General features: G+C 42.4%; 1 protein-coding gene across 1 annotated transcript in view; it reads right to left on the bottom strand.

Annotated features, from left to right (window-relative positions):
• Gpatch2 (G-patch domain containing 2) overlaps positions 1 to 26,949 on the bottom strand; it is a 187,369-nt gene that overhangs the window by 69,048 nt on the left and 91,372 nt on the right. Inside the window, exon 6 of the mRNA XM_023710304.1 lies at positions 9,766 to 9,833. Coding sequence (XP_023566072.1) covers positions 9,766 to 9,833 — 68 coding nt within the window. The remainder of the gene's footprint in view (positions 1 to 9,765; positions 9,834 to 26,949) is intronic.

Here is a 26,949-nt window from a genome sequence, read left to right on the forward strand (position 1 = left end):
TGCTGTGCAATATATAAGGTATCACCATTATTATTTTGAAATGTTTATATATAGTGTAACTATTTCTGCATTTTATACAAGCACTTGATAAAAAATAAGAAAGTACTGCTGTTGTACTTATGCTATAACTAAAAATTAAGACATGTGGGCTATACGACTCAGCGCGGGGAATCGCAGTACACCAGAGCAGAACTGACGCAGCACATCGTGTTCATTTGAATCTAGATGGAGAATCTCTTTCCCTATGAAGCAGTAGATGCTAAATTTCAAAGTGCAGAAGGATTCCCAAAGAACATAGCCTTTAATTCAGGCAAATCTTGTGCTAAGCAAACTCTGTATTTACACAAAAGATAAAATAGGTGGCTGGTATTTGCTTCATAAAGGAATTCATCATAGGATGATGATGAGTTACCTATGTGCACTTATTACATTTTTTGTATTTAGTAAGAGTCTACAGGGTCTCACTATGTAGATCCAACTCGTACTGATCCACCTGTGTTCAGCCTCCCGAGGGCTGGGATTCCAGGCATGTAACACCACGCTCCGCCTCAATCGCCATCTCAGCGAGCCCCAGGGGCAGAGCTGGCACGACAGGCTGCAGGCCAGGGACCAAATCCTGGCCACTGCGTCTGTCTAGGCAGGCGCGTTAATCTGTTGAGCTATTTGGCTGGCCCGCCTATGTGCATTTAAAACAAGTCTGATCTACATACAATTCTTCAGGTACATAGCTTTTACTTAAAAATGAAATAAAAGCAAAATATAAACATCAGGTGAAAAATCAATAAATCATGTTTATCTCTATTTAAAAACTAGTATTTAACTAACAATAAAGTTAGCAAATAACTATTACATAAAGAAAGGATGCATGAATAAAAGGTAACCCCCTTTAAAGCTAAAATATATTCTTGAAAGGTAATAATAGTTTTCTCAGATTTTAACATCGGTATTTTCAGAAAGATAACAGCAAAAGTAACTCTAAATTTCATAACTTAATGTTGTTTGTACTTAGAAATTAAACACTACTTTTTCTGCATTAGTTGATTTAAGGCTTCTGACAGTTTCAGGCAGATCTCAAACTGTACTAATAGTTCATCCTTCTGTGCCCAGTACTTGGTATTAAATGAAAACTATCATCTAGTAATAGTTGAACTTTAACTACAACAATGCCTCTAAGGCACAACTACAAGCTGGTATTTAAAGTAGAAGTTCTGAGCTATTTCATTGCAACAACTGCATCATCTCAATTACTGCGCTCTGTGAGGCTTCTCAGTATTTGTGCAGAGCACGTTTACCTATAAAAACAATGACTCATATTCTAACACGAGTGCAGCAAAGCTGGCTGTTCACCAGTCACTGTGCAATTCCTGCTTATAGACGTCACTGTAAGATGCCATTTCACAGAAATTACCCAGACCTATCCAGCCCCCTGTCCCCTTCTTCCTGCTCAGCTCTGGCCGCGCAGAACACTCCAGGCTGAGCACTGACTCTGAGCGCACCGTTCTCCTTCTCCACTCCAGCAGTGGGACTTCTCAGTCGTTTTTTCTAGGCCGCTTCACAGCGCGCTTTGTTGGTGGTGTGACCATCCGACCACACGTGGATTCCAAACTGAAAATCCCCGTGCGCCATGAAGCCTGTACACCATTTGCCCTATTTATGAAAGGTGATTTTAAATCTGAAATTCTAACAAAATAAATTATTTTCATTAGTCCTGTATCAAACTGGCTTTGGAGGGGATTTGCCAAAGCAAAATAAGTTCCCGACTTACAGGAATTAGTAACAGAATAAAACTGGCAGCTACTGCTGTATTATCCAATTAGGTTTTAAAATATCTCGCAAGTATCCGTTGCTTGCTGTCAGACCTCTCTGGCACACGTTCGAGGCAACGCACAGAGCAGGTGGCACAGACCAGCGAATCCCCGCCACTCCTATCGCATCAGGAGGGCAGCTCTTCATCACTCCCTGCTACCTCCCATGACACGGAAAAGTGAACACTGACCAGCTTGCTTACCACCTCAGAGGGAAAGATCCTGGTCCCCGGCTACCAAGATGGCCACGCAATACTGATAGAAAGTGACACAAAGAAATGGAAGATTAAAATATTCTGCCCAAGGGTAGATGGATAGACAGAGGGGACTCGCAACACAGAGAGCAGAGGGATAGGATGCAGTGTGACAACGAGCTCTCCGAGTTCACTGTCCTTTACTCAACTGCTGGCTGCAACAGAGCATCACAGCGCCCGGCCTCCGTTCTCACTCCCTGGGACCAGCATGTGTGGCAGGGCCACTCTGAAGTTTGGCTTCTCACATCCACACCCCGCGGCTCTGAAATCCTGTGGGCACAGCAGAAAGTGACACATATGCAATGCCCTGGGCTACTTAGAAGAATTTTTCAGTATGTTACAGGATCATTCTTTTTATGATTCCTTGTGGCTTTTCTACGTTGTAAATAGGAGAGGAACAAGTCCACTCGAAGTCGGGAACTCATCAAAAGATGTTGCCTCACCCTCGGCCTCAGTAGAACACAAAGCCAAACGCTCATACCATCCCGAGTCGCCCTTGGTGGGCTTGTTCCAGGTGGGTATCTGCGCTGGAGCCCAAGGCTGGCTGAAGCCCGGCACTGGGCCTTTCTGAGCCCTGTGTTCTCCTCCCTGAACTCCAGGCAGCGGGGCTGGGCAGCATCTCAGGTCTATTCCAGCTCTGGTTCTCGTTTCTCCAGCCCACTGTCAGTCACACTCAATAAGTACTCGGTTGGTGCCCTCAAAAACAATGTCCTCACATATCTCTTTGCCATTTGTGCTTCTTCATCTGAGAGGTGTGTATTCACCTCACATGCCCATGTTTGGATTGAGTCTTTGAATTTTGGGGGCCTGATTTTGAAGATAATGGCCCATATCTTCTCATTTCTATTGGTTTACTGCAAGGAACAGTTAATGCTTAATGCAAAAAAAATTTTTGATCAATTTTGCATGCTTATTATCTGGAAATCTGAACAGCTACTTTGAAGATTACAATATGCAATATAACAACCATTGCTGAACTCCTCTCATCTTGTTTTGAAATTCTGCATCACTTTTAATGTTTAAAAAAAGTTTTTATTCTCTTAAAAAAAAAAAAAATGAAAGAAAGAAAACAGCCGTCCTGCACCAGCCTGCAGGAGAGCTCATCATCTTGACCCGAGGGCCTCTGGCTTGCTGCGGAGGCTCAACAAATGCGACAGGCTCCAACCCGACCGACCGCCCTCTTGGGAATGGGGATAGAGCGCGTGCGTTACAGTTGCTTTCCAGAGACTGGGCTGCCTGAGTATGACTACCACAGAGACGAAGACTGCTGTAATTAAATGCGAACAGAGCTACAGGGAAACGAGGGGCTGTCCACTGCAGTGCTGGTGGGAATCGAGGGGCGGTCCCAGAGTCCCTGAGGGGACACGAAAGACCCCGTCGGTGCCTGCTGCGAGCCCTCGTGCAGCCACATGCACCTTTCCAGGCGTGCTGGCAGACCGAGCTGCGCTGTGTGAAGCTCTGTCCGGAGAACATGCCTGTGCTCTTCTGAAAGATTTCTCTATGCCAGTGGAGCTTATATAAGGTTTGAATATGTTTAAAATATGTTATAAACAGTGGGGTTTAAGTTAAGAAAATGTTCTCATTTTTATAAAGACATCTAAAAATATTTCAACATAAATCTAAATATTTTTAAAGGATTTAACTTTCTACCAAATATATCTCTATCTATACCTCTCTATATAAAACCGTTGTGCCACTGTTCTAAATGCATACTTTGGAATCAAAGTACTACGGATTTTATATTCAGCATCATTTATATAAAAACAGAAACAGGATACGGTCTTTTCTAAAGTTGAAAATTTTACATGGCTAATTTTTCTCCTTAAACTCTTGTTTCCAATTTACTTCCTTATGGATTTGATGCTAATATATTTCACGCCTCAAAGCCTTGATTAGTCACCTATCATATTCTCCCATGAAAATGTACATATTCAAATACACACTTTTTTTTAAAAAAAAATCTGTGACTAAGACTATTCAGCTAAAAGTTACTTCGAAAATTGTATCAACACTAACGACAATTGTTGATAGTTGGCAACAATTAGCTTTCAGGTCTAAAACAATCAGCAGTTATATTCAATTAACTGAACAGTAGAATTAGGTTTTGACAATGCTAGACATAAAAAATAAAGCTTTACTAGAAAGACATCCTTAACAAACTTTTCTCCAAAACTATTTCTTATAATTTTTATAATTTCTTATCACTGTTTCTTATAATAAATATTATTTCTATTATAAATATCAAGATTTTTAGCATCAATGCTATTCTTATCTTTTATTTTTATGGACTTCAGTACTCAGAAGTCCTGTTGCACAAATTGGTCCATTGATACACAGAAATAAAATGTTAGGCACGGCAGCCAGGCACTTGATTGTCTGAAGCTGTCCAGAGTTTTGTGGTAAGTCACACAATGAAGTCTAGATGGAGCATCTTTCTAGTGCACCAGAGGCTGCAGGGATATGAGTCAGGAGCTTCCTGCACAGAGGGAGCAAAGAGCAGAGAGCAGAGCCTCAGGAAACGGACTCTTTAATTCCAGGGGGCTGGAGCCAAGATAGTAACAGATTCCTGGGCGCTGCCCGTTTCTTGTTCCTTTACCTGGGAGGTTACCAACTAATGAGACGTAAACTCAGAGTTTGGTGAATGCCAGGAGGCAACAGGGACCGCAGCTTGTTTACACCAAGTTAGCTCCGCAAGTTCCTTAGCCCGTTTGTAGCCCACAATAAATGGGAGAAGTTCCCCTGGCTCAGGGTTCACTCAGGAGACAGAAATCGCAGTGCGACCCCTGAGGCCACTTTACCCAGCCTTGGTGTTGTTCTTCTTGAGGCTCCAATTGTTCTACAACAAGAGGCTCCAAGGATCAAGCCAGAGGCCACTACCCCACTTGCAAAACACTTTATTACTTCAGTTATCAAGTACCTGTTAATACAGCAACATCTGATAACTGTAGTACTATAATACTTAATGCTAATGCAATAAATTTTTAGCTGAATATTAGTACAATATTTAGAATGCTGCTTTAGAAATCAAGATGATTTTATACTGTGTAGCAAAACTAAGATCAAGCTGGAGGTGTATTTTTCCTGCTGAAGCGGGAGAAAGTTTATTATGCAGAGGAAGACTGCGAAAAAGCACCAGTGATTATTTATGCAGAAAGAAGTTGGTAGAGGGAAGTGAGGAATATGGAAGTTGACTCCTTCACACCTACCATGACCACCGATCCTTGGAAAGTATTTGTGTGACCAGAGATCTGAATTCCTTGGTTTTCCTTGCATGAGACACTGAATGTAAAAATTCCGTTCCATGCACCTCTCTTAGGGTACAGCTGCGGGGATGCGGCAGCAGGGCAGGGGCCGCCTCCTGCAGCCAGGTGGCTCCGACGGCCTGCAGCCGTGCTGTGTGCGCCAGCCATACACCTTCTCCTGCAAGGCAGATGAGAAGAGCATCTCCCCACAGGGTCAGCTGTAAGGCACAGAGGCAGAGCCTGTCCTTAGGAGCAGCCGTCCGAGGTAAGGCAGTGGGTGCTGGGTGTCTATGTGCGTGCGTGTGTGCTGAACAAAGGTGCTTCTCTACTTAGGATGAAACTTGCGTGCATCTCTCCCGGCTTCTCCTGGTCAAGAGCCAGTACTATGGGGTATGTTCCCCCATCATTTACTGGATAAGGGCCAGGCCTGAAGACAGGGATCAAAATACAGCTGTTTAATAGAGCTTACAAGGGCCAGCCAAATAGCTCAGTGGATAAAAGTGCCTGCAAGCAGGTGCAGGGGCCAGGGGTTCGATCCTTGGACCTGCTGTGCCAGCCCCGCCCATGGGGTATGCTGAGACAGCAATTGAGACTGGGCGTGGTGGCGCACGCCTGTAATCCCAGCTCTTGGGAGGCTGCAAACAGGCGGATCACTAGGAGCCCAATCTAGTAGCTAGACCCTGAACACCCTGTAGACCCTTCCTTAAAATACCACTACTACTACTACTACTAATAATACATAAAAAAAATTTAAAAACTTTAAAAAAGAGCTCACAGCTATCTTCAATGTTTAATTATTTGTCCAACCTTGCATACCTGTATCTGGTAATCTGAGCAAAAGATTTGATGATCAAAATGTGTAACATAACCATTTTTTATTCTTGTTTTGAAATTCTGTATCTTATGTATTGTATGTTACTCTGTTTCTGTCTTAGTTTTTGCTATTTGTTCTTACTTTCGCTTTTCCTTTTACTCTTTAAAATAAATAAATAACTAAATAAAAGTTTATAGCATACACTCCAAATGGAAGGAAAGTCTTACACTGAGGGAACTGCAGCTTGGAGAACCAGGTCCAGGAACTGGCAGTGGTGTGAAAGCCAGTTTCTACAGGTGGAATGACTGACAGGCTGAGGGCTCTACTTTGGACGGCAGCCCCCCTCTGTCTGGCTTCTGTAGCAAAGAGGATGAGCTCACCAGAGACAATGCCTCCTGCTAGGGCACCCGTGCTCGCTGCTTGGCAGCAGAACCTGGTCAACTCAGGGCTATATGAGAGCTCAGGAAGCATGCCAGGCCAGCAGGCAGGCTCCGTAGCGTCAGATTGCACAAGAAAAACCAATTTCTTAAGGAAACTCTAATATCCAAGAAATCCCCGCAATCCATGACTACTTAGTTCCTAAAGCAAATGACAACCACTGAGAAATGAACTGCTGCAGCTGTGTGGCACTGAAAGTGCTGCAAAGGCTGACCAGCTGTGCTCCTCAGCAGACCAATGACAGAAGAAGCAGAGGGGACAGCTGGCCAGACCAGGTATCCGCTGTGAGATACTAGCAGCGAGGATCCCGCCGCCTGAGTGGGAGCTTTGTTGAAATGGCCTGCTGCCCCCACCAATTCTATTTTGTACATTCATGCACTTTTTAAATTTAATTTAATTTATTTATTTATTTATTTTTGAGATGGGAGCTTGCCAAGTTATCCAGACTCATCTGGAACTCACAACTCTCTTGTCCAGCCTCCCTAGTGGTGGGGATGACAGCCACGTACCACGGCTCCAGGATACATGCACTTTTAACTTACAAGGGCCAGGCCTGATGGTGACTAGCGAGGCCACTCTACTCTTGGTCTCAGACTTCTAAATTCCAGAACTGTGAGAATAAATTTCTGCTGTTTAAGCCACCCAGTTTATACCAGTCAGTCATGGCAGCTCTGGCGGACTAATATTGATGATTCAGGGGAAAGACAGAACTAGCGTAGCCCTGGATGACATCTTTAAGCTACTGTTATGGCTTGTATATAGATCTGTCCCCAGAGCCCCATGCAGCCACAGGTGGGGCTTCTTCAGAGGTGGCTGGATCTACAGTGTGATTGATTTGTGGTGCAACACTACAATTAAGGGTGTGTGATTACTAAATTAGTCCTCTGATTGGTTTGGCACTGCCCTAAAGCCAGTAGCCAAGAGCATAAAAGGGGCAGAAAGATGCAAAAGTCCCTTGTCATGCTCCCTTCTGCCCACCATTCATGTGTCTGCTCTGCCACCCTGCTTTGGAGCCAGCTGATGACCGACCAAAATGTCTACAAACTGTGGGTTAACTAAACCTTCCCTTCTTTAACTTTGGGTCTCAGGGATTTTATCTCAGCAGTAAAAAGAAGTCGCTAAGCTACTAAACAAGACTTCTTCCCAGGCTTCTGTGAGAAAACAAAAGAGGGAAAAGGCTTTGGTTTAAGCCACTGTTGGGGATATGTTGTTAAGTGCACCTAGTATACTCTGGTAAGTAATAGACTTTGCAAGAATCTGAAGTGACAAATAGGATCTTGGTGGAGGCAGATAGGAAAGAATGCATGAGCAAAATTCCAGCACAAAGTGGACAGTGAGGCCCAGGACCTACTTAGGGAATGGGGTAGACCAGAAAGCCAATCCGAAGGTTGTAGGAGAAGATGAGAACAAAGAAGAAGGCATCTTCTGGGTCTGCAGGTAGGCTGTGGAGAGGGTTTAATGATGCTCTGAAGTTCCTCCTTTGGGAGTAGGCAATACTGGATAGTTCACAAAAGGGAACAAAATGATTGTAACTGGATGTCAGCAGTATGGAGTGAGAGGCCAAAGGCCAGAAACAGAAAGATTCGCTACTGTCACGTAATGATAGATAACTGGGCTTTTGTTACGGTCGTGCAGCAGGAAATGGAAAAGAAAGGTCAGTGTGAGACACTGAAGAGGTGGACAGAGCACCAGAAGGGGAGAGCGTGAAGTCACCCCAACGCTGCCAGCCCGAATGCACAGGGAATGGTAACCTCCGGGCACTGGGGTCCCCTGGAGAGTTCAACAGTCCTGACTCCCTAGCCCCATCCCTTGGAGATCTGACTGAACTGATGGAAAACCACTAGGGAGACAAGAGGAAGGGCTGGAGAGAGGGCCACAGCAACTCTTTCAGAAGCAACACTGGTACAATGCAGATTCCGGAGTTTGCCTTATTTTAATTCATTCTTTCAGGCCTTCATTCATTCAACAGCCATTTCTGACCATGCTGCACCAGGCGCCACAGTAGCACTGAGACCACAGAGCCCAACAGGTGCAGGATGTGTCTATCCTAAGGACGATTGTATTCAGGGACCATATCCAGAAACCTCCTATGGCTTATGGATCACTCTAAGTCTACTTGCCTCAGTTTTTGGTTTTTATCAAAACAAAAAATTAAGAAGAAAATACACACACATTATGCTGTCAACCTTATGTAAAAAATGCATTCTTTTTTTTTTTTTCTATTTGAGAGGAAAAAAGTTTTACAGGAGAATAAAAATCAGAGAAGACAAACAAAAAAAGATTATGATATGTTGTCCTATCTGATCACATTAATTTGTTTTATATTTGTTAAACAGTGAATTGGAAAAAATAGAAGCTGATAAACTGTAATAGCAATGCTTGCCAGAAAAAAATGTATTCAGTAATTACTTCATGCCTCGCCATACCTTATGGCCTTTCTCAAGGTCAACCAACTTCAAAGGAGACATATGACACTGAAGTAAAACATTTAACCTAAGGTTTTCCATTTGAGATGCATTTAGACATAGAGTTGGTAGCTAGAAATTTCACCATTTACCAAAGTCAAAGTTAAATTGTTTATCTTTAAAAATTACCTAGCAGTCACTTTTTTGGGTTGCTAAAAAGGAAATATAGTGTGGTTACTTCCAAGCTCTTTATTAATCCCACCAGTGCAGGCAGAATGGAGGGGATGGATTCTGCAGAACCAGACAGTGAAGAGCTGAGACAGGGACAGGGCAAGGGGGGGTGGTATGCAGGAGAAGCTTGAAGTTAGGAAAAGGTTTTCAGATAGCATAAAATTCAACAATCCATGAATGTCAAACTCTATCGCAAATAAAAGAACGTGTTTAAAATCTTAGCCAGCTTTCATGGCACACAGGTCTGTAACCCAGGTACCGGGAGGCTGAGGCAGAAAAATCACAAGCTTGAGGTCAACCTGGGAAACCCAGAAAGAGCTTATCTCAAAAACAAAACAAAACACCAAAATGAAACAAAACAAAATGAAGTGCAACAAAATACAACACAGCAAAGCAGGCAAAGAAAAACAACCAAAGACACACACACAATCACACACACAAAATTTTACTCAAATAGCTGGCACATGATTAACACTGGCAGGCACAAATTAACTACCTTTAACAACAGTAGCTATCAATTTCCCTAAAGATATGAGAACACACCCAACACAAGGATACAAACTCAGGAGCACTCACTCGTGGCGATGCGTGTCTGGGGAGAAGTAGACTATCCTCTTGGTACTGACCGGGCCTGGAGTCTGCACCTGGGGATTTAAAACAAAGGACAAGTCACAAACCAATTTTAAAAGCACAGTGGATAAGGAGGCATCTCTATTTGACTCTAAATTGGTCTCCATTCTAAAATGAAGAAACTGCATCAATTCTTAGATCCAAGACAAAACTGTGCGGGCCACAAGCGTACTTCAGCTCCTGATGAGAATGATCCTTCCCTACAGCGCCGTGAATCTGCTCGACTGAAAGACTCTTAAAAGCATCTTTACAGCAAGGTAAACACCATTTGTAAGAAACAGTTCCAAATTGTGCGCATGTCTATTTTTACATGAAAATAAGGCTTGTTTTGATCATTGTTGAGCAGATAATCGTTCTCCGAAACAGTGTACTCTAGTTAATTTCTGAGTGTGCACAGAATGTGTATCACAAGGCACGAACTTCAGTGCAGACAACAACTCAGATCCAGGAGATGCTGAATGACCTTGGTGTAGTTTCTCCACAAACTGAGTCATCCCTCATGTACACAGAATGACATCCTATTTCACCACCAAAGAGAACAACATTTTATTCCATTTTTAAGTAGACACCTGATAAAGAATAGTCCAAGTACTTTCTGGATAACATACACCACCTTGCTTTTTCAAGAATCTCGCAACATTTCTATCTTACAGAAAGGTTCTCAAGCAAACAAAACCCAGCACTGGGCACCTAGCAGCCCAGGGGCTGAGTCTAGCAGCCCAGAGGCAAAGTGCAAACTTACAGCAGCAGACCTGCCGTTATGCTTGGGTACCACAGAAAGGCCCGCTCTTGAATTGTATCGGTGCCCTTTCAACAGAATAAAATAACACAGAGGCAGCCACATGCCTCAGAGAAAAACATTTTCAAAACCAAGTCTCTTCCTGTGTTCTTCGGGAGCAAGAACCCCAGCACCCTGGCCCAGAATGCCAAGCAAGGCAAGGCCAGCGAATGCGCGTGCCCAGGAGTGACACAAGCGAGGCCCTAGTGGGGCTCCCCAGGTGCGCATGTGGCCCCGCTCCAGGACCGCACCCGCGTGCAGCCCAGAATGCAGTTTCCGCGCGGCTCCAGCGGGTATCCCAGGAACGCGGTAATCCATTTTCTACACCGCGGCTCTGAGCAAAGCCTCCTGAGCCTATGTCACGCTTTGTTAGAGGTTCGCGATCACATTACCTCCTGGTGGGCCTGACACTTTTATTCAGTTTACAGTGTGCTCTCTGTACAGGCAACTTATTTCCTTTGCCAGGGCTGCTGACAACCTTTTCCACACTATATTAATCTTGTTTACTGACTTTATCTCGGTACAAATATCAGAAAACTGAACTTTTTATCTCAGAGAAAAAATAAACAACGTGTTGACAGAAGCAGAAGCTATTTTCAGAACTAAAATTGCTTGTTTACTTGAAGCTATACTTATGGAAACATGTTTTAGTTTTGCTCAGACTTGAAATACATAATCTGAAATTTAATAAATGTAGAAATTTCACATACACCATGTGATAAATTGCCTGATGAAAACAATGCAACTGAATACAATAAAACAGAATTTATAACTAACTTATACCATAATACAAATGTAAGCTTTCAATCTAGTCAGAAATAATCATGCTGTGTATTTCTCAGAAATCCTACCTGTGTCTAAAATAACCACCCACGCAATTCAATTGTGGCAAATAACTCACAATAGATTTACGGTATCAAATGAGGCTACTCAAAAGGTTTTGCATATTTACCTAGTAAGGGCCTTTAAAAATATAAAAGGGGTTATTCATTGTTCTTTTGAGTTGATTTCTGTTTTATTTTTGAAGACACACAAAAACAGGCAAAGTCAATTTAGAATTTTTAAAAATTAAATAAAGCAACATTGACACCTAGTCATGGGATTTTCCCCGGGGCAATGTCTCTGATCCATCTCAAGAGGAAAATGCTGTTCCAGCGGCTATTCCAGTGGCAATCAACCTTACCTAACACCAGAGGATGTCTTTAATAGAGAATTCAGCTTGTGAAAAGTAGTGTTTACTAAAGCTTGAGTATATTTTGAACTTTGAAATAAGTATTTAACATGATTGCTAGTAGAAATCCCCAAGGTATTACTTAACTCCAAGAAACACATTTATAAAGATTTAAAATTGTTTTATCATTAATTGTGGGTCAATAACAATATGTATAAAAATAAAAAGTACTTTTTAACATTATATGAAAGTGATCTTCCATCTCTCTTTCCTCTTGTTTTGTTTTTCAGTACTGGGTGTTCAACCTGAGGCCTCCAGGCGAGTTTTGTTTTGAGGCAGAGTCTAGCGATGTTGCTCAGGCAGGCCTTGAACTCATGACCCTCCCACGACCTCCCTGCTAGCTGGGCTTACAGCCATGCACCACTTACTGAACTTCTGGTAATTCCACAAATGTTTAAGAAAGCACAAGATTTTAAAAAGTCTTATCATTTTAAATCTCTGATAAAATATTCACATAATCAAGTTTATCAGGGTGAAAGAAAATCTATTCCCTAAAATTAAATAAGGAACAGCTAGTCTGTTCTTCATGAGAAATGGGACCTCTATAATCCAATTCTTGTTATTGTTAAAACCCTAGAGAAAACCATTTATGTAATTAGCTGATATTCCGTGATGATGACCTTAGGCATCTGATCCCATGCCCTGAATTTTTATGACTCATCTGCTAAGTACTACGACATCAATAATGACCATAACCCTAAACACAGAAGGTATATTTCTTTTCATTACGTATGCTTACTACACCCCCAACTCAAAGCCAGGAAGAAATAGAAGGTTTCAAGATAACATAATTTTTATGCCATAATGGTAAAAGATCATATTAGGTTTAAGTTTTCTGACTGTTTACAGTCAAGTTACAGAAATGCGGTAGTCAGATGTGAAAACTTAACAAGTTATATAAACCCTATTAATTTATAAGGCCAATCCATGCCAATATATTGGAAATTCAGCTAAATGATTTCAATGGCAAACTTATTTCTATTTGTAGACATGCTGAAAACAATTTCCTACTCATTTGATCATTGGTAAAATAACAGTTTCAGACTCCTCAGGAGATAAACGGGACAGCTGGACCAGTGTCTCGTTTTCATGTTGTCGTCACTGGACCGAGGGCCACTTGCCCGGCTGTGGAGCTCCGCAGATCCCTGCCCCCCTCAGGTGAGCTCAGCCAAGTCAGCGACCTCAGGTGAGAGCTGTTCCACACTGGTGACCTATTTCTCTTCTCACTAATGAAGACATCTGCAAATCAGCAGACGTGTTCTATATCCACAGAAGTACAGCAGCCACCATGGCCTCTCCTCTCTCCTCAGCACAGCCATCCCCGCTGGCTCTGTTTTGATTTGCCCCTACATGTTATTTGCCTTCCAAACAGCCTTTCGCTACATTGGCCACACTGATGAACACGCAGCATGGCAGCTGCCACTCGGGACAAGGCTTCTCCATCTCGCAGGGACCGGGTGACCACGTCGGCCAGGCCCCTGGGCTGCAGAGCGGCTCCGCTGAAGCGGCCCCCACCCCACCCCAATGTTTTGTCAGGACCAGAACTTTCCTGCTTCTCTCAGGACGAGTTCTAATGTGATTCCTCTGAAAGGAAGAAGCAAAGCTTTAAGTTGAGCGGCCCCAAATGTAAGCCACTAGTGCATTTATTCAGCGAGCTTGTCAGTCAGATATCGGTGACAGACATAAAGGAAAACAGCTCGACAGAAGCCAGTTTTTAAAAATCTAACTTTAAATTCTGGGGGTAGGAAGAAAGGGTGAGAGGGTAAGGGAGTTGGTTTTAGAGGCTAATGTTCAAATCTGTCTTCAGTAAAAGAGCCGAGAGGATAATCTGCTAAACGTTGTTGAGTTAATTAATTTTCATCTTTATCAAAATGAATGCGTTGTTTATCCTTTACCCCGTGCCGTTCAATAAAGGAAGATCTTTGTGGGAGCATTTCAAATGAGGGCACCCATCTCTCATACAGTGCCGTGCTGAAAATTGTTACAAGCGAGTTGAGGTAATGAATAAAATATTGCATTGTGTCATCTATTTTCCTAATATTACGGAATGATCAGAATTCACAAAAGGCACCATCTATTCAGGGAGAGAAAGTAGATTCTAAAAAATTGCACTAGAATTCCTTTTAAAGCAACATGTAGAAAAGTAAAAAAAAAAAAAAATGTTTTAGAATTACTTTTAAAGCAAATACTGAAGGCAACAATTCAAGCAGCATAAAGTAAACAGCATTTATAAGATTAAAGGGAAACAACATACTTATCTCATTTAATAGGAACAAGGAAGAGGGAAAAAAAACACCTCTTCAGGATGCGACAGAATTCGTCTCCCCTGCTCCAATCCATTTTACCAACTTGCCAAATCTAAGCTTCTAAGTTGCTATTTTTCATATGTCAACGTTCTCTTTCCAGAGACATCCATAAAAGTAAAATGAAAACTAATGTGAGATGCATCCGGGCCCTCCCTGTGGGCCCCTCAGCTCTTGCTAATGTGATCTGGCGCCTTAGGAAGGCACCAGGTGCCCCTTGTTCCACCAGGGCGTCCTTCATGGAATGTAGCACTATCTCCTGGTAACCTTCTGTGCATAAGTTACACCTGCATTCGCCACACAGCAAGGAGGAGGTGGGATCCTGTTCAGTTAGTTAACTTTAGTTACATTATTTCATTGACGTTTCGAGGTTGTGATAAAGTATTGAGTTACAGCATCCTCCTAAAGCCAAGTTATTTTGTTGATTTTTTTCTTAAAAATAAGAATCACATCAGTAAACATTTCATGGGAAATGTTTATGTCTATTCACATTTTAATTTCATTTTCTAAATTTCTGTGGAAGTAACGTAAATATATTTATGGAATAGCCCTGAAGACAAATCTTCTTTCCTCCCTCTAGAAACTGAAGGACAACATACCCATCCTAAATGCAAGTGGGCGAGGGCATCATGAGGAACCCCCACCGGCAGGAGGCCCTCGTGCAGCAAATGCTCAGGAGAAGAGCGATCCACTTTTGAGAACATCTGGGCTACCTGAAGTTTCAGAAACTGTGGTGGTAAATTGCTCAGGGTAACTATTTCTCAACTTTCCAGCTGAGAAAATGTCTTCTTGTCTGAGATTTTGTCAAAACCTAGTGATGGTACTGGAAGGCCCACCAGATTCTTGCCACCAATGTATATCCGTATACACAAAATAGCATCGATATATAGCTACTTTCTCTTAGTTCAATGAGAAGAAAGTTTTGAACTAATAGTAGTTAGACAAGATATCATGTCTGCATCTAGCGCTATGAACAAGTACTATGAAGACAACAATATGCAATGTATTAATTATTGTAAGTGTCCTAATAACATGTTTTGAAACTGTCTCGTTGCTATTTCTTTCTCAATAAAATTAATATAAAGATACATTAAAACACCAAATAATTAATTAATTAAAATGGCAGCTTTCCCACATAGTCCTGCTCTTGGCTACAGAGCTCTCACTGGTATGTCCTTCCAGGAATACCTTCTTGTTAGCATCTACTATTCATAGCCATCATGTTGTCTGAATTAACATACGCACATAATAGATATAATAACACAGTGGGCAAATGTCGTGGCTTTGCTCAGAGTGATGGGTTCCATGTTATTGTTTATTCTTACTATCCACTTTTTAATCCCCCTTGGAAGGATGCACACATGAGCAAACCACCGAAGAACAGGATGATCACATCAAGCACTAATGTAACTAGTGAAAATGCTACTGTTTTCCTATTAATGACAGTGACACACACGTTCTTCACAGGTCACGCCTGCTTTTAAGGTGTTTTCACAACAACATTCTTCTGGAAGCACAGATGGAGAAACCAGTGCTCACGGAGGCACCCCGACGACTCTGGGGGTGCAAGCAGAGCTGGAGCTCAACCTAAAATGTCCTATTCACCATTTGGCAAGTTTTGTGTAACCAGAAGCCAATGCACAAGACCAACATATTTCCTATGTTGGGGGTTGACCACAGGAGACAGTGACTGAGTCTAGACAGTGACGGTGGAAACTCTCTGCCCTTGAAGGGTAAAGCAGAGGTGTTCTGGTCACGGTCTGCAATTTCCAGGGAGCACAGGGGCTATCTTAAGTCCAAGGAAAGAGGACCGGTTATGGGCGCTGTAACAAATGACTCCACGCCTACTACGTGACACAAGCTCCGACCAGAGGGGAGCGAACATTCCATGATGAGTGTATGTGAAAGAATGCAGAAAAAATTAGAGTTGGGACCGTTTTTATTTAAGTAAAACAGCTATCAATCTAAATGTTAGTGTACCTTTAAACCAGAAGGGTCTTAAAGAGCCCCCCACCCCATGCAGGAAATAAACCACAGAGCGGCCAAGGCTTTCAACAGAGGATTAGCCTTCCTGCAGGGGTCCGGACACGGGTCACAGAGAAGACACTGACCTCAGAGCTGCCACACCACACCACGGAGCGAATGAAGACACAGATGTCACGTCTGTTTGATGCAATCTTAGTACATTTTCAAGAAACAGACACATTTATTTTTCTAAGACTCATCAAAATGACAACTATACTAAATTGCTAAAAGTTTAGAAATATATATAGACACAGCATAATATGACATTGGCAATTGTTACATTTTTAAACTAAAACTCAACAATGTAATTATTTTGAATTTTTACTGTAGACACTGATTCTCAGTTGAAATACTATCAGCATTAATAATCAAGAACTGAAAAATACTGGCCTACTGGAGTATTAAAACTCTAATTATTAAATGGCTAAATTCTCATTTCTTGGTATAGACTACTAATGAATGGTCTAAGAGCTTTAAAAGCACAGATTATCACTATGTAATTACACAACAAGTACAGCAACAACTTTTTCCAGGCTTTCCACAGCAGTAATTTTTGGGGAAGCTAAAGATTCACTGGCTCCGGGTGGCGTGCAGCACAAAGGTTAAGGAATCTCACAGGGCTGTCCAGGTTCAGGAGCAAGCCATGAGTGGCCTCTACTGGCTGACCAAGAGCTCCGAAATCCCTCACTTAGGAGGCTGGCTCTGGGAAAAGCTTCAAGAAAATAAGTGTATGTCACCGCGTGTGACACCCGCCGTGCATAGTGCCTATGCCAGTAAATGCCAGGGTCGAAAAATGTACATACGTTGGTATAAAAAGCTTCATGATTTCCTCTCATTGGCATATGCCTAAAGAATTCTAAGAGTCAATATATGCCCTAAAAAGGTCTAATTTGTGTGCCACTGTAGTTTAAGTGTGCATTTTCCTTTTCAACTCCTATCAAATAAATTCACATCTACCTTTAAAAATAAGCACTTTAGGAATTAATTTTATTTTTTTATTTGATTTTTTAAAAATGTATTTGGTTCAGGGTCTCACTACACAGCTCGGACTCATAGAGATCCTCCTGCTTTCAGCCTCCCCAGCACTGGGATTACAGGCGTGCTCCAGTCCCCCCCTTCCACCCCAGGTCGGGGGCAGGACCAGCACAGCATGTTGTTTTGGGGATCGAACCCCAGTCCTGTGCTTGACTAGGGCAAGTGCTTAGTCTGCTCAGCTATCTCTCTGGCCCAGGAATTAATTTTATATACACACAAAAAAACTCAAATTCAGCTGTGTATTTAAGCTTGGAAAACCTTTTCTGGTGGCATATACAAAGAAAGAATTTAAAAAATCTTGGAAAGAATTTGACATTTGAAAAAAAGTATTAATATTTTGTCATACTTTATGAAAATACTGTGCTAGAAAAACAGTAAATGCAAAGAAATTTTTAAAACTTCTGTTTTATTGTAACTATGTTTCAAAGTAGTTTTATATTCAAAACCTCAAAACAACCACTAGAAGGTGAAAACTGCTATCATTAGGAAATGTCAACTGAGTATCAATAATGGAGAAAATATTTCAATTTCTGCTCAACAGTGTTCATTTATAAATACACACATTATAGCTTTAGTTACAATCAGGAGCTTTCTGTTAATAACAGCCTACTGTATGTGAGAAATTATGATTTTTAAATTTATGTATTTAAATATGTAATGACCTATCTGACACACTCCACCCTTTACTCAATCTATACACTTAGAATGAACCCAATGTATACAATTACCAAATATGCCAGTTGATGTCAAAAGGTGGCAACATTTATGTTTAAAAGTTACGGTTCCCACGTGTAACAATATTCCAACAGCTTCGACCGACCCTCCTTTCAGAATTCTGCCCCATTATCTCTCCTGCTCAAAACCATGCACAGCATTATCTAGGTGCCGTGTGAGATGACCCTCCTTCTCTGTAGATACTGCCGGGATAGGACACCCCGACCCACAAGAAGCCCTGCTTATTAGCCTGCAATAGATAGCAGGCGCTGCAGCTCCTGCACGGAATTTGTTTGCGAGAATCTTTTTATGTCTCTGGAAATTCAAGACATTTTTAACTGTAATTTGCAACTATTTTAAGGAATTTCAGTGACTAGAAATTAGATGTCTTGAAGCCTCATCCAGTTCCCTAATTTCACTGTAGTTTGTTTTTGTTGTTGTTGTTGTTTGTTTGTTTTAAAGCCATTGGTGTAGAAGATAGATCCCAGAAAAAAAATTTTTTTTTTTTTTGGGGGGGGGGGCTGTTGGCAGAACCGGGGATTGAACTCAGGCCCCTGTGCTTGCCAGGCAAGCACTTATTCCGCTGAGCCATCTCTCTGGCCCCAGTGTTTTCTTCTTGCTGTTCAGCTTACACAGAGTCCACTGTACAAAGGGCTGGACTTAAAAAACCAAAAGGGACACTCTCTAGTTTCATTTCTAAGGAGAACCACGCACGACATGCAGCAGAGCCTGGGCTGCAGTATGAAACTTTTGGGCTTGGTGTTTTTCTTTTGGGAGAAGAGGACAGAGGACGACATCGCAGTGAAGAAAACGAATCAGGCAATATGCTTGAGGTGGTGACCCATTATCAAGGTAGCCCTTGGGATAAAAATTTTACCTATACACTAATCATTTTATATAATAGTTCAAGTACACTACAAAATCTTATGTGCTTAGTTATCAATTAAATTAGTTTGATACTCAAAATCATGTGGTGACCATTCCATTAGCTAAATTATTTCCTTGGGGCTGGGGAGATGGCTCAGTACAATAAGCGCTTCCCTGGCAAGTGCAAGGGACTGAGTTCAATCCCCGGTTCCACAAAAATAAATAAATAAATTCCTAGCCACATTGCTTAATGAAGAATCATAAGTCCACAAGTTGCACACTCATCTCTTGGGATTGCCTATGATTTCCATTATTTTTTCCAATTGTTTCAGGACCTGCAATGCTAGTGCTGTCGTACGGGAACTCAACATACACCAAGGGAAAAGTTACAGCTGGTTTTGATATCTAAAAGACTGCTTGTGGGAATCTCAATCATATATGGATAGTAATTTATAAGGAAAATGCTGATAGTTTCCACATTTTTAAATTGGTAAGAAATATGGTTTATTTTTAGCAAATAAAACACAATATTACATCTCACTATTTTACTCATTAATGTGGAAACAACTACAGTGTAATGACGCTGTATATTCAAATAACTAAAAAAAAGATATGTAGCCACGAATTGAAAGGGGGAGGGGAAACAGCTGCAAATACAAGCGCGTGCAAACTGCTCCTCAGGATATAAACAGATAACTGGGTTCACTGAAGAGAAAGGAATCAGTGGCTACGATACAGCAGTGCAATGTGATCCTTGTGTAGTGCACAGTCCACGACAAAAATCCTGAAGACTGGGCCTGGGGAGAGAGCTCGGCTGGCAAGTGCAAAGACCTGAGTTCAATCCCCAGTACGGTATGCTGTGCCAGCCCTGGAACCCCGAGTGTACCGTGCCGGCCCCAAAATCAGGCATGGCAGTGCATGCCTGTAATCCCAGTGCAAGGGAGGCTGAGATAGGAGGATCACTACGAGTCTGAACTTATAAATAAACAAAGAAAAAGAAAAAAAAATTAAAAATCTGAGTACTGAAAAACTTGCAATGTTTAACATCCTTTGGCTAATATTTCTTTCAAACTACTGATCATATAGTGAGAGTTTTATATTTTAGATGCTTATTAGCTCTATCCACAATTAATAACAGTAAAGTCAGTTATACCTACTAAATTCTATCATAATCTTAAAAAAAAAAAAATCTCCGAATAGACCAGCACTCCTCTTAAGAGACAGGACATCCAGTCACTGGTTTACCTACCCAGCATTCTGTCCGGCGAAAGGCAAGATGCTGAGGAACTGCGTAATACATTGCAAAAAACTTAAAATAGATGAAACTAACAAAGATTAGAAAAACTATGAATCATAACTACAAGAAGAGCTTAAGAAAAGATCGCTGAAGCCCATGTTAACATGTGTGTTTTGGAGGCGAAGAGATGTGAACTACGAGATCTGGATGAGGATCAAGCTAAAGACAAAAGGGCTTTGGCCTTAGAAGTGAAGGCATAAATCCAGCTCCAGCTTCACAGGAGAAAAGGTTTGGGCCGGTAGAATGAAGGTTCAAAAATCTAGCTTTGACCTTCTGTTTATCTGTGTTCAAGCCTTTCGACACTAAGACACAGCACCCTGATGGCTGATACGGTGAGATGCCAGCAAGAGTCACAGACGCAGAATGAGAGGAAGAGAAGCAGGGGTGATGTTACCATCTATTAAACCGTCACAGCGCTGCCTGTTAGTGCTCACACTGAGCTCCTGTCTGCACAGAGGAGCTAAGCCAAAGCATATAAGAGACCCAGGCATAGGGGGCATTAGGGGAAAACATTACCCTCCTGGAAGGAGAGAGGCCAGACGGAGACCCTGAGGGGACACAACCGGTCCCCCAGGCCTGTGTGTGCCAGACAGGGTCCCAGAGCACCTGCACCTAGGGAAGGTCCACCGGATGGGCAGTGCTGGTTCCGAGGGAATCCCATCAGCTTTGGCCCAGAGTTTTAGTGTTGATGGCCCAAAAGGCCCAGCCACGACTAGAGGGAGCCCACCCTTTAGGGTCTACTCACGCAGGCGGAGTCACCTCATGATATGAAAACAGGCAGAACCTTACATGACTCACAAGTAAAGTGTTACGATTTGAAGCTTTTTTTTTTTTTTTTTTTTTTGGTAGTTTTATTCCACATAATTAATGTAAAGCATATTTTTTCAGTATATAGTTTACAAAATCAACTATGGCAGTGTCGTGTGGTTTATGGTAAGTCTAGAAAACGAATCAATTCAAAATCCCAGTAGAAAATCTTGGTATTCAAATCTTGGGATCCTAATGGACATATGATATAAAGTATGAGTAAAATATACTGTCAATGTTTAAATTTTGAAAATTATTACATGGGGCCAGGGAGATGGCTCAGTGGAATAAGCGCTTCCCTGGCAAAAGCAAGGGCCTGAGTTCAATCCCTGGTTCCGCCAAAAAAAAAAAAAAAAAAAATTAAAAAAGAAAATTATTACAGTAAGTGATAACACTGCTGTTAGTTCCCTTCAGAACAGCTTCCTGCAGTGACTCACTCATTCTGTGGTTCCTGCGAGGAACTCCCATGAGGAGTTCTGGATGCGCTCCTTCCTGGGGAGTCCTTTGTCCCGCTGTCCTGGTGCCTCAGGGTCTGGAAGGGATGCAAAGTACGTGCCCTTCATGGCCATTTTGACTTTGGGGAGCAACAAACATTTGCACTGTACCAGATCAGATCTGCTGAACGAGGCAGAGTAGAAGGCGCTGTGAAGTTTCCACACGTCTGCCTTCCTTCTGGAGGTACTGGGCAGCAGCATTCACCAGCGTATTCACCATGTCTAAAAAGATACTTGCAGAAGAGGACTCCAGGACTGCTCAGAAAGCAGCAAGAATGGAGGAGGAGCATGTGCGAAGTGTGTGTTTGGGGTTCTGTGGGCAGGATTAATGGCCAGGTATCTTTTACAGTAATGAACTTCTAAAGTTTCCATATTTGCCATATATTTTGATTATACCAGTAGCACCTGTTACACCTGGTAAAATAAACTGGAATTTAGAGGTTGCATCAAGTTTCCTCCAGTAGGAAGCAGTTCTGAGAAGCACAGGAGCACTGACATTAGCCCTGACTCTTCCGTGTCCGCGCTCGGATGCCTCGGTTTCCCCCTCTATCAACCACAGGTGACGACAGTGCCCATTTCGTGAGAATCACACGAGACAACCTTGTAATGCAGCTAGATGTGGCTATCAGCTGTCAGAATTCGTGCTGCGTCGTAGTCGGATGGAATAAGACGCTACGATAGCAATTAGGCAGATGCAAGAATAAGGGGCTTCGGAAGAGGGTCAGGAGACAGGGAGCAGGACGGGTGGGCGTCGGGAAAACGGTTCCATCCGTGACGAGTGTCAGTCCGGTACTTGTACCAGCCTTGGTTAGGTTTGATAAAAAAAACTAATCACTAACTGCTTCTCACGAGTTTATTAGAAATGCAGATACACATTTATTGTACAAAACACATTGGATTTTCAAGAACAGTCATTTTATAAATTAAATTTAAATCCTTGGCTTCTCAGTCTGAATCACACAACTTCATTCAGTGATTTCTACAAAGGTATTATTAGTGACTACCTAGGTTGATAATTCTGATGCTTTCCAATTAGTGTAAAGGTCACGAGTTTAACTAAAATAAAGCATCTTATCTTGCATGATGGTCTCTAAATTGGATGTTTTACACTTGATTTGCTTTTCTTCACTGATTATATAGGTCTGAAAGAAATCTAAACTTGCAGACTAGCTGAACAGGTACTACTGGAAGTAACTAAGGGAATGTCCCTCCTCCCATTTGCAGATCCAATCTCTCTCTCTCTGTCTTTCTGTCTCTCTCTGTCTCTGCCTGTCTCTCTGTCTCTCTGTGTCTGTCTGTCTGTCTGTCTGTCTGTCTGTCTGTCTGTCTGTCTCTCTCTCTCTCTCTCTCTCTCTGTCTCCGTATATGTCGCTGTCTCTCTCAGTCTGTTTCTCTCTGTCTCTGTCTCTGTCTCTCTGTCTCTCTCTCTCTCCCTCTTTCCCTCTCTCCCTCTCTCCCTGGATCTCTCTTGTTGTCTCTCTCATATTATACCAAAGAACAATGAAAAAAATTTGCAGAATTCTCTAAGATACACAAGTAATTTCTTTCCCCGCTTCAAATTCTTATACTTGTGTTTTTCTTACATTGTCAACAGAATTACATGCCGGTCTGTCTCATTGACACTACATGTACATTTCGTCACAGCAGAGACTATGTCTAATTTGCTCACTGACAGGATTTAGTAACCAGGACTTGCCTATGGAAGCAGGCATTGCATTATTCAAAAGCACAGCTATTGTTCATGAAAGCAGATCACCCTTCTGAGATTGTCATAAAATGCAGGGTTATAACCCAAGAACTGCATGAGCAGGTTAAATACTATAGTTTTCCAAAAGTCTGAAACACTGTCTTAGAAGTCATGATGGCACCTATATAGTTAAAACCACTCTAGGGCTGGTGAGATGGCTCAGTGGTCTAAAGCACCTACTTAGAACAAGCTTAGCAAAGCACAGGGACTGCGGTTCAATCCCCCAGCACCACATGCCAGCCAGCTCTGCCCCCTGGTGGGCTGAGCTGGCCACATACACACACACACAAATAAATAAATAAAATTTTAAAAAACACTCTAATACCAATTTCATAAAATTAAATAGCACACAAATAGAACTTATTAGAAAGTGTGCAGCTTATGAACTAAGTGACTATGATTAACTAAGTGTTTTGCATAAAGAGTAATTTATAACTTTTAATATGTAAGAAATGGAACATAATATTATTCTTCATAAACCCCTCGAACACATTTACACAAGTTGACCAAAAGTAACACAGCAAAAAGAACACAAGAAAGATTGCTGAGTGATCTGTAGGCAGTACACTGCTAAGATAATTCATTGATAGAATGGATGCTATCAAGCACTATCATAAACTTGAAGATGGAGTGATACCATGAGCTTAAATTCATTCTAAAGAAGCTGTTCATAAAAATAACAGCATCTACGCATCACCATACAAATCTCGATAGCACCAATTGCTTCCTTAATGGTTCCATTACATGACTGTGAGCTTCAGGAACATTCCACTGCTCCACGGAATCTCAAGTACCGAGATGGTTGGTCTACCAGGGTTGGTCAGCGACACACTGACGCAACGTCAGCACAGCCCAACTCTGTAGAGCTGAGTAACAAGAGACCACCCAGTGCACACTCCAGGGGCCGCGGGCAGCTCCATGTGCAGGCACGCTGTCACATTCTCGCCTTTGGTTCTCTGTGTGATCAACCTAATCATGTGCTCAGAAAATAATGTTTGCTATTACTGGCTTCAACAAACACTGAGCGCTTGTTAGACGGCAAGGACATCCAGAAGCTGATGTCAACTATTCCCCATGCTGCAAAAGTCCGTTAGTAACTCAACTTCCCCATGAGGCCCAGACACAGGACAGTACTGAGGTCCCTTGCTAGCAAGTAGCCCAGTGCTTGCTTCACTGCGGCAGTTCATTCTCAGTGTCAACTTCATGGGCCTGGGGGATGCCTAGCAAGCTGGTGACTCATGACTTCTAGATGTGCGTGTGAAGTGGTTCCCAGAGAAAAATTGGTAGTACAAGTGGTCACAACTAAAACTATAGTAGAAAACTGGGTACAGCACGGAGCTGGGTAATGGCAGAGGCAGAAGAGTCAGAAAAGGCTGCACAGCTGCAGGGAATCTGAGTGATTTTGCTGGGCCCTGAGGAGGAGGGACTGGAAAGGGGTCCCAGAAGGCAGTAAAAGATCAGCTGGGAAGTGGAGTGGAGGCCACACTTGTCACCCAATCGCATAGAACTCCGAGGCCCCAGGTCCCTGTCCTACACCAGAACTTTCCCACATCTGCTCAGAATCTGCTGACCCAGAGAAATGGGTGGAGTTGGGTGCCCAGGTCTCACCCACTCCACGCTGAGAGTTGGGAACCTTTGCTCTAACTCAGAGAACAAGCGGACAGCGTGGCTGCAGAAGGCCAACAGAGCAGACTGCAAAATGCCCTGGAAACACGCAGACTAATTTCTATCAGTGTTTTGGAGGTAGCAGTTAATGTTCAACATTTTTACTTTGACTAATCTTACATGCTAGTATCTGTAATCTGAGCAACTACATGGAAGATAACAACGTGCAGTGTAACAACCATGCGTGAATGCCTTTCATCCTGTTTTTTATAATGTGTGCCGCCGTGGCCGGTGAGATAGCTCAGCCAACTAAGCACCTGCTTAGGCAAGTTCAGGTTCTGGGGTTCAATCCCCAGCATCACGTGCCATGCTGGGCATGCTGAGCCGGCCACTGAGACTGGGCTCAGGGGCACACACCTATAATCCCAGCACTGGGGAGGCTGAAAACAGCAGGGTCCCTTCAAGTTTGAGCTGTATGATGAGACCCTGCCCCAAATACATAAATACGTTTTAAAAATGTGTATCATCTCCAATGTCTTATCTATTATTTCTACACTCTTTTTAAAATAAATTTAAAAATAAAATTAAAAAGGTCAAGAAAAATTAAGCTTTATTGAAAGGAAGAGTTAATGTTCAATTGTTTGATCAATCTGGCATGCCTGTATCTGGTAATCTGATCAACAAATCTGATAACAATGGGTAATATAACAAGCATTGTTCATTTTCTTGTTTTGAAATTCTGTACCATTTTTACTATTTTATGTTGCTTTGTTATTGTCTTTGTTCTTGCTATTTGTTTTTTCTTCTTAAAAAAAAAACCAAAATGCAAAACTGGACATCATTCACTTCAATAAATGACAGACACCAAAGAAGGCGGCCACGGCCCGCAGCAAGGGGAGGCCGCAGAATGGTGGCCCTCGCAGCATGGGCTCCTCGCACTCTATCTGTCTTCTAGCCGGCAGGCACACAGCATTTATTGCCCTGCATTTTAACTGGCTGTGTACTTAGCCAACTCCTCCCGGCCTCTCCACACCTGTAAGGGAGAAGCTATGTCTCGATACACTCTCTCTCTCTCCCCGACATCACCATCTGGGTCCTGGCAGGCACGGACTAGAATGGTCATGGCATGCTTAAATGGGAGTTATTTTGACATCTGCATCGTCATTCCCTGAAGCTCTTGTAGAACTTTCAAATACTTTAAGTCACATACAGCCAATGCCATGTACATGTCTTTCTAGGGAGGCCTTGCTTGCTAAGCACATATGCGGTATTGATACATCTCTCGTAAATGACGAGAACAGCGAGCAAGTGGTGAGAGCACACAACGTGCTCATAATCAGAGAAGGACTTCAGCGCGCACAAAAGAAGATCAAAAAGATTCTTACAGATATTATAATTGCTCTCCCAAAAAACAACTATAAGCAAAGTTCTCTACCATGCACAGTTTGAAAATACAGGACCGTCACTAAAAAATTTGAATAAGCATTCCCAAATCAAAATCCTAGGGTGCAATTAAATTATTATTCACCACTAGCTTTCTTACTAAACTGCTCCTCCTACTATGGACAAAGGCCTTTAGGTGCAGTTAATTTTAAATCTGAAACAAGGCCATGTTTCATATTTAAACTGAAATTCTTCTTTTCTTTCTTCTTGAATTTATTGGAGACAGAGTCTCATTACGCCGCCCGGACCGGTCTTGAACTCCTGGATTGAAGTGATCTCTGGCTTCTGCCTCCACAGTGCAGGCACCACAGAGGTGCAGCTTCAGATTGTGTTTCAAACTCTGTCTTCCATCTATTAAATTATGCAGAGTCTATTTTAACAAAAAGACAGACATCTAGAGCTAATAAAAGCTTCCAGCTGGTACCCTCTGTATCCTCCGCCACCTGGATCAAACAAAAGCTAACTGCTGCCTTTCAGTCTGGGCCCTTTTGCTTTTCCCAGCTCTCCAGAGGTGACCGGATGTCACACGACCACACGGTCGGACAGGACACTCAACTTACAGCAGCCTGAGCTGCGAGGAACTCCAGTGTTCAGATCAGGACCTGCCGACGTCCGGCTCAGCTACAGAGCTCAGCTTAGCATGGGACGCTTGAGGTTAGCGAGGATTTCAGAGTCACCTATCCTGGACAAATTCATTCTTTGTCATTTTTTAGCTGCTCTGTTATTTCACTTTGCTTTACTTCCACTGCCTTATGTATAGGGTCAGTAAAGGTAAAATTTGCCT

The sequence above is a fragment of the Octodon degus genome, unplaced genomic scaffold (assembly GCF_000260255.1).
Source record: "Octodon degus isolate 3935 unplaced genomic scaffold, OctDeg1.0 scaffold00017, whole genome shotgun sequence".
In the NCBI taxonomy this organism is placed as follows: domain Eukaryota; kingdom Metazoa; phylum Chordata; class Mammalia; order Rodentia; family Octodontidae; genus Octodon; species Octodon degus.